This window comes from Larus michahellis, chromosome 3 (genome assembly GCF_964199755.1).
Source record: "Larus michahellis chromosome 3, bLarMic1.1, whole genome shotgun sequence".
NCBI lineage: Eukaryota > Metazoa > Chordata > Aves > Charadriiformes > Laridae > Larus > Larus michahellis.
Genome location: NC_133898.1, coordinates 9662429 through 9675185, shown reverse-complemented (window position 1 = coordinate 9675185; position 12757 = coordinate 9662429). Strand labels below are relative to the sequence as shown.

General features: G+C 45.4%; 1 protein-coding gene across 2 annotated transcripts in view; it reads left to right on the top strand.

Annotated features, from left to right (window-relative positions):
- The window catches only part of REL (REL proto-oncogene, NF-kB subunit), a 38135-nt gene that overhangs the window by 18240 nt on the left and 7138 nt on the right, over nucleotides 1-12757 (top strand). For both annotated transcript variants that reach the window (XM_074578527.1, XM_074578528.1), the window contains 2 exons: nucleotides 588-679; nucleotides 10782-10922. In XM_074578527.1, the coding sequence (XP_074434628.1) occupies nucleotides 588-679; nucleotides 10782-10922 (233 nt within the window). The remainder of the gene's footprint in view (nucleotides 1-587; nucleotides 680-10781; nucleotides 10923-12757) is intronic.

Here is a 12757-nt window from a genome sequence, read left to right as displayed (position 1 = left end):
ATGATGTCATGGTTTTTCCATGTGGGAAAGAGTCAGCTCGCCTGGGACTCCCCCCACCTCCTGCATCGGGGTGACCTGCACTCTTATGCAAATAAGGAAGAGCTGCAGCTCTTCAGAACTTTTCCATAACTAGATGAGATTTAAAAACCTGTTTAGACTTGTTTCAAAAAAACCTTTAAAATAGTGTTTGAAATTTACATTCCCTGATAAAAGCAGGAGGGCAAATCCTTAACTAATGCAGGTTTATTAATAACAAAAATAACTGCCACTTTAAATAACCTGAAACTGAGTATTTAACTTTTAATCACTGTACGTGTACTGCGGAGTAACAATTTTTACTATAGAAATATATATTCTTAATAAAGAGTATAAATTCTTTGGAATTTTATTTTCGTATTTTTCATTTCTGTTTCTGCTCTTCTCTTAGAAAAAACTGCTTTTCAGATCTTTTACATCCTTCTCCAAATAAGCTCTTTTTTTTATTTCTTACGCTGTATGTTATCACACTGGTCAACGTAAAATAATTTATTTAATATTCTACACTGAGGATTTCATTAGTTGCTGAAATCCTACCACATGTGCTTCAGTTTTCAGAATCTGGGCATTCAGTGTGTGAAGAAGAAAGACCTGAAGGAATCAATTTCTTTACGAATCTCGAAGAAGATTAACCCTTTCAATGGTGAGTAGAACTTAGCTGGTTCACTTTGCGAGGTGGTGGGGTTTTGTTTGTCCTGCCTTTGCTTTTATGGTGGAGCTTCATTTAAAAAAAAAAAAAAGAAAAAAATCTTTCTTTTGAGAAACACTCTTTTCTTTTTGTGTCCCTCCTGGTCACTGTCATCACATGGTGAATCTATTTGGATAGTTGCTTCTTTTTTTTTTTAATTTTATGGGGTTTTTTATCCCCAGTAGCAACGTGAGTTGCTGCTTGGACAGAAGCAAATCATGGAGGCAGCGGGATAGCGGCAGATATCAGCCAGTTCAGGGAGCCGATAGATTCCTTGAAGCTGCCGCTGGCTTGATTTTACAGCATGGGAGCTGGTACAGGCACTCAGGAAGTCCACGGCAGCATTGGCCTCGGTCAAGTCTGAGGGAAGTTGTGCTGCTACAGAACCACAGGCTGCAGGTTTGTGTGATAGCTGATCTGTGGGCTGCTCTCAAAAAGAGTCATCCTGCTCTTCCCTCCATCCTTGGTCACACACTCCTACTGCTTTCCTCACGCCAGACACAGAGGCTGTGTGGCTACGCAGCGAACAAGACTCAGCAAGTTGTTCCAATGGAAAACCAACCTGCAAAAAAGGAAAAGGAGAAAAAAAAAAAAAAAGTGGTTTCCCCTCAGATCAACTTGCTAAACCAATTCGTCTCACAGCCGCATAATCGCTAAGTGCAATGCACGGAGGGACTGGGGAACACACGGCAAATTGTAAGGCCAGCTGGAGCAGGACCAACACTTCCAGCACGCAGCCACAACTAGGGGGAATTAGATGAAAAGCATGAACCCTCCCCAACTATTAGCTAAGTGTTATTAGGAACGCAGTTATGTATTTGCTTAAGAATGGTAAGAGCTTGGAGATTTTTCAAATACTGGGGTTTTTTGGCTTTTTTTTTACTACCCGCAGAAGTCTTGCTAAATTGAGGTAAGACCCTTTTCAGAGAGTCAAGATCTGGATTTCTGGACAGCTTCAAAATACACACTTTGCTTTTGTTCTGAACTGGGACAAAAAGAAGCATGTTGAACTTATTCCAGAATGAGAAATGTTTTAGATCATCAGCCGTTTGGAGTCAGGCTGATGGTCCTGGTGGTCCATCTGAACAATTATCCAGGTTCTGATAATGTGTGCGCGCAATAGCATCTGTTTTTACATCGAGTTTAGTCCATCGGCACCATTAAAACAGTTTATGTGTTTTAATGATGTTACCTTGACTCAGCCAGCTTTTTGTCTGATTTCAGACAAAAAAGGGGAACGCTTCTGTTTCAGCCCTCTAGGCTTTCTTTTACTCCATAAATAAAAAGTGAGTTGACATTTTCTCTTGTTTTCCTGCAGTAAAAGAATGTGATAGAATCCCTTTCTGCACGTGTATTTCACCAAAGAAATTTTAGCGGCCACGTTTGTAGCTCTGTTCCTAGCGCTGCCGAGTGCGATAGTGAAGACATGTTTAACTAAAATCCTTTGACGGTAGATTTTTACAGCGGCAGGCACGTAACTCCACATTCGCTAATGATTTTTGGGTGATGCCAGCAGGCTGTGCTTGGTAGAGCATCAGGTGAGAATCTGGGCTGCTTTCCACCAGTCCAGCGGCACAGGAGAGCACAGCCCTGCCCGGGCAGCCGGGGGAGCCGTGCTTGGTGACACACAGGGCAGTCCCCCGCTCTGGGCAGGGGCTGTGCTGGGAAGGGGCCGCCGGCAATCCCCAGCCTGCCTAATTGCCTTTCGGCACTTGTTAACGTGTCAGCACAAAGCAGAGCCTCCTTGAGAGTGGCCTCCAGCTGCTCCAGGGCAGTCCCACGCTAAGTAGAGCCCAGAAAGGCATAGGACCAAGGTCTAATAAAACAGGATTAGTGACAGAAATATTTTTATATGTGTACTTAGTTGATCAAAACAGAGTTTCATTAGCAGCGGTCACCGTAATGTTTGCTGCTTGCTAAGATTGAAGGTTTTATATATGGATTTAGTTTGTCTTTTAAGGTCAGAAGAGTATCGCTACATTCTCCAAGATTGCACAGGCTGTACTGGAGCCGTCCTGCGTTGTGCTTTGTTTATGTGTCCTCAGAAAGGCCTCTGACTTTTCTATTTAGAGATGTTTCAGAGTTAGGTGCATCCTCTAAGCAGGTCGCAAGTTAGCGTTACTCATTTCTTGTATGAACATCATAAAAGAAATTTATTGGAGCTGAAAACTAGCCTTTGGGGTGTTTGTGAGTTGGTTGTTTTTTCTTTTTCTTTCCCACCTTCTTCTGGAACAGTCAAAGAGTCCCTGTCCTGAGTCTCCTTTTGGGGCAGAGGTTTGCTACTGACCCCATTAACAGACGCAGAATGCCTCCAGCCTGCCAGCGTATGCATTACTTGTCAGTACGGGATGAAGTAATAGCAAGGCATGGGTCCATAGAGTTGCGTTCCAGACTTCTTTATGTAAAGGGGCCATCGTCTTCCAGGGAAGCCTGGGTGCCACGGGCAACTGGGACGGCAAAGGGAGAGTGAGCCCTAACACAAATTCTGTAGTGGTGTCATCCCTCCTCCATGCCTTCCAGCACATGGTGTGGATGTACACTGAATAGGGGTCATAATCAGCAACACTAGGAAGTTGCTTGGGCAAGATTTATGTGTTTTTAAGATAATTTTCTCCAGCACTCTTGCCTATACCGTTAAGGCAACTGATGTCTACCTGCAAACTCCTGGATGATGAGGAGCGGGTGTTTGCAGACCACGCTGTGTGACTAGCTGGAGCTGTCTGCGTCTGAGTCATTCTGCAAGGGTACCCATAAGACTGTTTCACTATGAATTCCCCGCTATTGACTGCCAGCATTCATCCCTTGTTAAGTTCAGGACAGGCTGTGCAAACTGTGTGCGTTCACTAGGATGCAAGTCAGTTGACTTGCACTGAGGTCACTCCTCTTGCGTTAACCTCGTTTGAGAGAATTGCTGTTTCCACACCATCTCTGGACGTGTTCATGATCTGCTGTGGACACAAGGTACATCCCATGTATTTTTGTCCTTTTAATAAGCGAAACAATTCTAGAAATCTCTCTTGTCTCTCATCCCTGAGCACACCAGGTAGATGGTGCACAGTGGCAGCCTAATGTGTAACTAGGACTCCTTGGCATGATGATGGTGATATAAATAGCACAGCATCCAAGGAGCAGAGTTACTCCTCCAGTGGAGCTGGTCCACGTCTGCTTTCTAGGGTGTTTGTTTTCTTTTAGTAGCTGTTGAGTTGTGCCATATCCTTGTCTTCCCATGGACTGTCTGATGTACAGCCAACTCAAATTAAAAGAAGAGCCAGTCTTGAGTTAAGAGCTTTTGTGGGTGGGTGTGACGTGACATAGAGACAACAATTGAGTTAATAACAACTCAAGTTAATTATCAATGAGGAAAAGCCCTAAATGTGTTCTTTAAATTTAGGGGGAAACTGTATTTTGCAAAGTACTGCAGAGGACTAGCCTTTTTCTAGCCAAATGGATGCTAGCACGAAAACCCTACACTTGTCTTTGAGTGAGAAACCCAGAGGATTGCCAAATTTCAGGCCACTGATCAAGAGGGTATGAGTAGACTTTCCCTGGAGTTTGGCGTATGCTTAAGGTTCCTTTTCCATTGTGATTGCTCTTGCTAATGGGCATTTAATTCAGTTTTAGGCTCTCCCCTGTACCCCACAACCTCCGCGGTCTTTCCTTTGCCGTTTCCCCTTTCCGCCCGCGAGCAGCTGACCCGGTGCTGGCTTCGCACTCGTCACCGTCTCCACGCCGCCCCCCGCACGCCTCCGCCCTGCGCCTGGGCTCATCCCCACACCAGTCGCGCTCGCTTCCTGCCCACGCACGCCGTCACCCTCTCCGCAGCTTCCCTCGCTGGCCCCTGCCCTCGTAAGACCCCTTCTCCTCTGACGCCGCTTGCCCACGTCAGCCGGGCTCACCAGGACCCCCCCTCTCCAGCCCACTTGCTTTACCGGGGCGGGGGGTTACTCTTACCTGAGCAAATTGGCAGAATATTATGAACCAAAAGAAGAAAGTGGTTTGAAAGTGGAAAGCATCAGAGTCCTCTGTAATGAAAGCCCCAGATGTTAACAGAAACTTTAAACTTCTGTCCTTAAATTAAAACGAAAGTATAACCCAGCCCCCCAACTAAATTCTCAAGCTGAAAATCTTGGTAGGTGAGACTTGTCAGTGTTTTAAGAGGCACAGAGAAAATCCGTTTGAGGAAAGCCAAATGCCCTGATGGGAACACGACTTTAGCTTTTACCTTTGGAAAGGCCTTTGTTCTTTTGTTCCTCATGCAAATGCTTCTTGCTATTTATGCTGAGATTTTTATATTAACCTAAAGGACAGCACCTTTTCAAGTTGTTTAAAGATGAAAAGGAAAATTACCAAGTAGGGACACAAAAAAATGCTGACTTCTTTTTTTTTTTGTGTGCTATAAACAGAAACTGCTAAAAAATGCCTTAGAAGCATACAGGGGCTGCTGGATATATGTGCTTAAATCTATTCCATTTTTACCTTTTTTTTAGATTGGACTTAAAAACAGGAAGAGAACCCAGATTCAGACAAACATTGTCTAGACAAAACAAGGACTGAGTTTCGAAAGTTTTACTTTGTATTCCCGCTTCTTCCGTTGGCTTTTGTGTGAGGCCAGGCCGTCCACCTTCCCTGTGCTGCTTTCTTCTGTAAAACAGCGATGACGCCACTTCCATATGCTGAAGCAGCCTGAAAGATACACGGGGGGAACGTAACCGTAGTGGTTTGGGCATATATTGGCTGTAGATTGGCATCTGAATTTTACAGTCATTTGCACTAATCAACCCCCTTTGCTTTTTTAAAATTACCGAGTTTTGCTGATGCACGTTCTGTTTATTATAGGTACATGCAAAGGTTTCTCTATCTGCAGAACCGATCGAAACTGACCTCTTCATGGGTCACAGAAGGTATAAATCAGACATGGGTGCATCAGGAGAAGAAATGTAGTGCTGCCACGATCCTTCCCTCCCCTTGTTCCCAGATTCTACCTCTAGCAAGTGCTAGGAGATGGTATTTATGCCTCTGGACGTGCAGCCGAACAGCCCGGCCTGCCATCCAGTGCTGCCTGTCCAGTTGCTGAAGTCCAGGTACAGATGGAGCACAATATTCTGCTTTTGACAGCCAGGGACAAATAGCACACCAGCACTGTCTGGCAAGTCAGTTTTGTGCCAGACCAGTTTCTTGATCTGATTTCGCCACGTGGGAGCTAGTCCCAGCGTAAGAGCAGTGCTGGAAATGAAGGTTGGGCAGAGCCAACCTTTTACAGCAAAACCTCTGGTGTAGACCGAGTTAAACTCATCTGTCGGTATCAACGCTGGGGGGGGCGGTATCTTTGTGCTCCGGGAGCAAAACGCTTGAGGGAAACCACCTCTGTGTCATCACCTAAATGAAACTGAGCTCCCAGCGTATCCCTAAATTAAAAACCATCACCTGCGTAAGCGAGGAGGCAGAATACAGCTCATCGTGATTACTAACGACGTGTGTTTGTTCCTGAGCGGTCTCCTCGGTGAAGTGTTTTGCTTTGCCGGGAGGTCGTTCTCTTGGTTTGAGATGTTGAGATGCAGCCCCTCGTTGAGAAGGGGAGGTCACAAGATGTCCCTTCGCAGGGTAAGCTGGTATTTTGAGCAGAGCCCTCTGAATGTGTCACACCACATCGTTTGCCCTGGAAGTTTCCATGCAGGTTAAGTTTAGATGCTAAAGTACCTCCGACTCCACCCACTCCAGAAGTTTCTGACATCATTAGTCTAGAAGTTGGGTGGAGGGGCTGGATGTGAGGGATCTATTTAATCAGGTGTCGCGTTATCAGTCAAAAAACCCAAACACTTCATCATTTCTCTTTGGTGTTCAGAATAAACTTTCACTTTCCCTGTAGCATCATCTTATGAGTAAACATCAGAGCCCTTAATCCCCCAGTAATTTCATCAGATAAATGGTATTTTATTGGCCTTCCTGGATGTTGAAGACTGTTAAAGTAGTAAAAAATATTTGAAATTAATAAACAGGAACAAATAGGAGGCCTGATCTTATCGCCATCTTCAATTTTGTGCCCGAACTTGGCATTGCACGTTGGTGGGTTGGACCCAGAGAATCTCCAATTTTGTGTTACAGAAGCAAATCCAAGAATTCTGTCATCCATTGGAAACCAAGCGGGGCACCCCTGGACTTCAGTGACATAAATCCCTGAGGCAGGGACAGCCCAAACCTAACACCTGTGTCGCGTGAGCTGCGCCCATCGGCCAGCCCAGCTTGGAAGGAGTTGATGGATTAACTGGCATGGGGGGTTGTTGTGCCCACGCTGGGACCATATCAGTCTCTTCCCATGACAGCAGATAACGGATTAGGGAATTATTTCAAAGGTACTTATTTTTTGAGTTGGGGAATCAGCGTTTCTTTCAGAAGAGCTGTAAACAGATTTATAAAGAAAGGATTTACTAGTTATTGTAGCCCCTTGGAGGCTGAACAGCTAATACTCCCCAGGTTTGACCGGAACTCTAGATACCCTTCTTTAGATCCTTTGGCCAGAATCTTGGTGAGTGGGCTTAGTTTTCTTTTTCCGTTGTGCTGGTGGTGTTTTTATGGATTTTTTTTTTTTTGTCAGCTTGTCCCGTAATTAACTTAGCATTTTAATCCCTTTTAAATATTATTGTCATTTCTGTGTATTTGAGTCGCTAAGCGTTACTTTTGAAAGCTCTCCTTCTCCTTGTAAAAGAGCCGTACTTACAAACATTCCTTTGTATGCTCCAGTTTGCAGAGATAGCTAGGGAAAACGAATTTCTGCCAGGTTAAGGCTAGTTTTGTATTAGCTTGGGCCACCACAGGAACATACCTAGATTGTTGGTTGGACGCCAGCTCTTTCGGCTGGGTTCCCATGAAGACAGCGAGGTGTGGTGCCACGCAGCGAGCAGCACTCCGGAGAGGAAGTTGAACTCTTGCCAGAAACAGAGTACTTCTTCCTTTGATTCATGTGTCGTGTTCGAGTCTTTTTTCACCGTATCTGCATCGTGCGACGTTTTTACTTCACGTGTGTCCTGTCGCTGGTTTCAGCAGCGCTGCTTGCGCGGAGCCTGCGCGGGTCGGAGTGCCTGCTCCTCTTCTCCAGTCCTTTCTCTTCCCCAAATCTTTAACAGCGTTTCTTAACTTTAATAACTTCAGGTTTGTCAGGTTTAGCCCCGTCTGTTGTTCTTCTGAACAGAAGTTGGTGAAATAACACTGACTGACACGACCATCCTCCGTACAGCCATACTCCGGGCATTAGTCAGTGTCTTTGTCCGCCTCGTTTTTGTTTGTTTTTAATATTCTTAAGGTGCAAGCCAGCAACCGTTCAAGTGAGTGGCTACTCTCAAATTGACTTCAGAGGGAGCAGAATTAGATGTTTGTTAAAAATAACAACATTTTATTTTGTTTGGATGGTTGTCTTTTAGGTGCAAATGAAATAGGTTTTGAAATTGCGGAAAGCTGTTCGCTTCTTTATACGAAGGTGGAATCTAGCCTGTCTGTATTTTTGAAGCGTGTCATCACAAGATGGAGTTGCAGCTGTCTTGTTCGCCTTTCTTGCTCTGTTATGTTCTTCTCATCTGGTTAAAAATAACCCAAGAGGAATCAGTCTTGACTGAGCACTTCCTCTTTCAAAGTACAGATTTTTTTAAAATTGTATTAAATCATTTATAAGGACATGCAAATTAGGAGCAGTGTTTTTTGCTGCAATACCATGAGCTGTATACAGCAATTCTCTTTCTTGCGCTCATTAGCACACCACACCTTTCCTGTGTCGCGTGGTTAGAGAGATTTATTGGGAATTTGCAAAAGTTCCTAGTATAGGAAATGATGTAATTTGAACATTAGCATTACTAATTTTCTCCATATCAAGTGTAATTTTGCATTTATAGAGCTCTCTCGAGCTTTTTAAGTCTGCTGCCATTTGTTTCTGAGGAAGAGGCGGCTGCGCCTGTGGAAAACGCGGCACAGGAGCAGTGCGGCGTTCACCCGAGAGAGACAGACCTGATTGCACCACCACAAGGTCCTCGCTTTTGATTCAGAGTTGAAGGCCAGGTCCACATTTTATGCTTGGCTTCTACCTACGGGGAATTGACTTGGGCAAAGGTATTGAATCTCTGTGCTCAACTGCATTTTTAAGAGGTCTGAAATTTGACTAGCACTTGGGCACTCTGGCCGGATCCACGTGGTCACCAATGGCCACTACAAGGCATGAGCGTAAGCCTTGATGCCAGAGTGCCCTTGGGAGCTAATTGCCTGCTGGCCGTGACGTCAGAGCACGGATTAGAAGGATCACCTTAGCCCTTCTGCCAAGGCACCATCTAGAGAAGGCGCTTTTCTTTTTGTATTTTCTACATCAGGCTGTGTCACGAGGCGCTCGGGCTGCAGAGTCTGCCAAACCTGAGGCAGGCCGAAGAGCTGTCTCTTCCAAGCCCCTTTTCTAAAGGTCCTGTTTTGTTAAGTTAGGGGGTCAGCTCATGAAGCGCCTTAAACGATCAACCTTTGCTCTGTGTACCTGGTAGTAGAATCAGCCACCAACCTGCAAAGGGCACACTGGCAGAACTCCCCGGGGCACCACCGCTTCTGAAGTTACACATGTAGTTGCTGCTCAGTTTTGTACTCGCCGCCGTATTTGTCTTGAAATATTGCAGATCACGGACTTTTAAAAGGGAAAGGTGATTTGATTTCTCTTTAGAGTTAGAGACCAGCAGAAACCGAGATATTCGGAGCACAAGAAAGGCTGAAAATGCCAGTGGAAAGTATTCTGAGCTCAGCGCGTTTATTATTTCACACTATCAAAAGGTGAAAGGAAGAAATCACTCAAGTGGGCATTGTGGGATCCCACTCATGGTAGGGTGGAGAGCAAGCTGGTGATAAATGTTAAAGGTCAGGGCACTGCAATCTAATCAGTACAGCGTGACCCCCAGGCATCTGATCGCAGGCACGTTTAATCTTTTATTCTTGCAGGAGGCCTTTGAAAGGGCAGGGGAAGGAGCGAACGTGAGAGGTTGTGATGTGTTGACTCGGCACATGTTCATTTTAGGTAATTGCGAGGAGGATCTAGCTGTGCTGAACTGCTGCTTCGAACAATTTTGGAAAAGAGAGCCACTTTAAATGATTTTAATTATCAGTACTTCCATTGAAATGAAATTAAATCAGTTTCTCATTTTGCTAGCGCTGAATGTCAGCATAATAGTTAATGTCAGACCTTAAAGGAGAGCATCGAATTCAGAGAGGGCTGCTTTTCCCAGAATCGCCCATTAAGCCAGGAGTACGAGATGTTCGGTAACGATATCCCAGGCCCTGTGTCTTCAAATTAAAATAAGCGAAAGAGCGAACAAAACTGAAATGCTGAGCTTGGGTTGTGCATTACTGTGTTTTACACTGCGAGGAATATGTACGGAAACGGATCCCTTCCACCAAGGGTTTGCTTGTTGTGTTACAAAATTATATCACGATGACACCACTTATCGCTTTTCTCAAAGGTACCGAAGCAACACAGATGTTGGAGGGAGGGGGGAGGCGGTTTGTGTTGTTACGGCTTCATTCTTGCCCCAAGAACTGCCTGCTGATTGTTTTTTGGTCTCAGTTTCTAGAGGAAAATAACGATATCATGCAGCAGGAGTCTCTCGCTGTTGCTGCAAACCTTCAGCTACGTCCTAGAACTTACGTGTATTGAAAGGTTTCTCTGCAGTGGCAGCATTCGCTTTGTAAATTTTATCATGCACAAACGAGAGAAACGTGTCCAGGGAATGACTGTTACACTGCAGATACGTGAAGCTGGTCTGGAAGACGAGGTGAGGAAACCAGACGCAGGAAACAGCTGGAGAACTAGGACAGTTTAGCCTCCTTTGTCGAAGGGAGAGCGTTAAAGGCTTCTGTATCGTTTGTTGTGTACAAGGAGTTTATTCGCACAGCCCCTGTAAGGCTAGCAGGGACGATGGGCACGTTTCATCTGCCTTGGCAACACCATCTCCTTTACCGGTGGAGATTCATCTCCGGTTTGTTGAAGAATTACTGCTGGGTTTGATGGCTAATCCTCAGTCTTGTCTTTCCTTCTGCTGTTCAGTGCCTGAAGAGCAGCTGCACAACATCGATGAGTACGATCTCAACGTCGTCCGCCTCTGCTTCCAAGCTTTCCTCCCCGACGAGCACGGCAACTACACGATAGCTCTTCCTCCTTTGATTTCCAACCCCATCTATGACAACAGTAAGTACCAACGCAGTCCAATGTGTATTTTTTTGTTGTTGTTGTTTTTCTCTTTTGCGTGGCATGCAAAATGCCAGGGCAGTTTCTGAGGTCTGTGCTCTGGGCCACTGCTGAGGCTTGGGGCTGTTAGATACGTGCCTAACGCACAGCGAGCGGGTCAGCAGATACTCAGAAGCTGGTCCCAGGGTGAAGTGTTGGCCCAGCAGAGTGAGAATCGTGCAGTACAGCCATGGACTCACGCGTGGGCTTTTGCAGCCCTTGTTCACGTGTCTCAGCAATGACGGCAAGGACGGGCCTGCTCCTGACGTGCCAAGTGGTTAAAATAAATAGTAGCAAGATAGATGGCTGCCCTAAGACCGAGCCGTTTGCCAAGGACGTCGTTGAAAGCCCGTTTGTACCTGCGAGGAGTCTTGCCTTTGCCTTGTGAGGGCTGTGGAACAGGACTCGAGAGAGAGGAGTTTCCCAGCAGGAACCTGCCTTAAGGCTTTTATCTATCCCTTTTGTATCCCGGTTGGTTGCTATTTTCACTGTGTAGGCAGATAACGAGGGAATGTTTGATCGTGCTCTGGGAGGGTGCAGAAGTACGTGAAACGCCCCTTCTTGGCACCCGTGTCCACGTCCCACAAAAGTGGACTTCCGTGTGGCTCTGGTGGGTCGCTTCAGTTGAGGATTTCAGCCCTCAACGTGTGCTGGACTTCTCGCCTGGAGAAGAAACTTGTAATGATGGGAAACACTTTAGCAGTGGTTTCTATTTGCGCAGCGAGAGTATTTCCATGCTAAATATTAAGGTCGTTACTTTAGCAGAAACTGCTGAATAAAATGAGGTCTGCGTTTTATGTAGTTGATGTTAGAATTGTGTTGATGTGGGCATAACCGCTATGAAAATGTTGAACGTGAACTCAGGTGTTTTTGATATTTTTAGAGCACCTCCTAGAATTATCTAGAAGCTGGAGCTGTGTGCATGGTCTTAGTGAGAACCCTTCTAGTACTAAAGCAATTAGGGTTGAGATAAAATTGATGCACAAGATTTGCAGCTATGTCTCAGCTGCCATTTAGAAATGTGCCAAATCATGATTACTCGTTTGCGTTGACTGACGTCAGTCTTTGCTGAGCTGCTGAAACGACAGAGAGCTGCGTGGGGGGGGAAGCTTGGGTTTGGGCTGTGGGTGTATGTGGGCAGCTTCTGATACACCATAGGTATCTAAAATCCTCCGTGTAACGTAGCAGCGGTGTAAATAAAACAGCGCATAACTGCAACCACAAATCGTAAAAATTACGCTGCTCCTCTGGAACAGCAGTTTCAGATCTGAATTTCTTCTTCAAATGTTAGCCTTTTCAAACCTGCTCTGTCACACGGAACCGGGTGAGGTCAGGTTACAACTTCAGATACGAGATAAAACCGTAGGGTATGATGGCCTTGGAAATCCTGGGCTGGTAAGGGTTCGAGCTTTCGCAGATCTGTCCAGATCAGGAGCAAAAAGGTATTCAGAGCTTTTCTGAAGATCGGTTTGCACCTTTTAAATCTAGTATTTTCTTCACTTTCTAATCCTTCGCCGTCTCCAGCTGCTTTGGGTAGTAGAGGTACATAAGAATAATATGAAGATAATCGGGTGGCAATCGCACGAGCAGAGACTGCGCGTGTATGAAATTCAGTATTACAGGCAGCTTCTGTTTTCAGTTGCTTATAATGTTAACTGCTTTTGCACGGAAATTTCCCAAGTTGTGTATCTTACCACACCGAAAACCCTTGGGAAGAGTCAGATAAAGCAGCTTACCCTTTCTGAGAAACGAGCTTAGGGAGAACGTGCTCTTCTGCCCTTGTTGAAAGTGATGTG